Source organism: Egretta garzetta, unplaced genomic scaffold (assembly GCF_000687185.1).
Source record: "Egretta garzetta isolate BGI_Z169 unplaced genomic scaffold, ASM68718v1 scaffold495, whole genome shotgun sequence".
In the NCBI taxonomy this organism is placed as follows: Eukaryota; Metazoa; Chordata; class Aves; order Pelecaniformes; family Ardeidae; genus Egretta; species Egretta garzetta.
The window spans coordinates 9,496-10,446 of NW_009259866.1; the positions used below are offsets into that span (position 1 = coordinate 9,496).

A 951-nucleotide genomic window follows, 5' to 3' on the forward strand; every position below is an offset into this window, starting at 1 on the left:
CCGTGCCTTCCTCCCCCAGTTTCTGCGCTCCCAGTCCCGGGGGGCAACCGGCCCCCGGACCCCCAACAACCACCGCCGCCTCCCTGGGCTCCAAACCGCAGCTGGAGGAGCTGTACTGGATGTCGGGTTACCAGCATCACCTCAACCCCGAAGCTCTCAACCTGACGCCGGAGGACGCGGTGGAAGCCTTGATCGGTGCTCCTCACCATCATCACCATCACCATCAAGGTTACGAGCCTTTCCGTCCTCAGCCTTTCGGTGGCGAGGAGCTCCCGCCCGTCTCCCATCACCATCCCGCTCATCACCATCACCATCATCACCACCTGCGTTTGGAGGACCGCTTCTCCGATGACCAGTTGGTGAGTATGTCGGTACGGGAGCTCAACCGGCAGCTGCGAGGCTTCAGCAAGGAGGAGGTGATCCGCCTCAAGCAGAAGAGGAGGACCTTGAAGAACCGAGGCTACGCTCAGTCTTGCCGGTACAAGCGGGTCCAGCAACGACACATCTTGGAGAACGAGAAATGTCAACTCCAAAGCCAAGTGGAGCAACTCAAGCAGGAGGTGACCCGCTTGGCCAAGGAAAGGGATCTGTACAAAGAAAAATACGAAAAGTTAGCCGGCCGGGGTTTCCCGAGGGAGCCCTCCCCATCTGCCGCCCCCAAACCCACCGCCGACTTCTTCATGTGAACCCCCCCGGGGTGTCTGTATGGAGCGAGGGGGTCCCCCCTTTTTTTCCTTCCCCCCCCTTCTCCATGTGGGGAGCTCAAACCCTCTGCTTGCATCAAAAAAAAAAAATATTATTTTCTTCTCCCTTTTGGGGAAGGGGGAAGGACACCCCAACACCCACCCGTGGGGACTGGGAACGGGGGGTCCCGGGTGGGGAAAATTGGGGGGGGGACACACACCTGGACCCAGCCTGCAGGCGGGACGTGTACGGCGCGCAGCCCCCCCG

At 60.7% G+C, this 951-nt stretch overlaps 1 protein-coding gene across 1 annotated transcript; it reads left to right on the plus strand.

Moving 5' to 3' along the window:
- Positions 1 to 8: 8 nt before the first annotated feature.
- LOC104127412 (transcription factor MafA) lies at positions 9 to 686 on the plus strand (the record flags this gene model as incomplete). Its single annotated transcript, XM_009640081.1, has 1 exon — positions 9 to 686. A coding segment is annotated over one exon (678 nt), but the record flags the coding sequence as incomplete, so codon positions are not given.
- Positions 687 to 951: the final 265 nt, after the last annotated feature.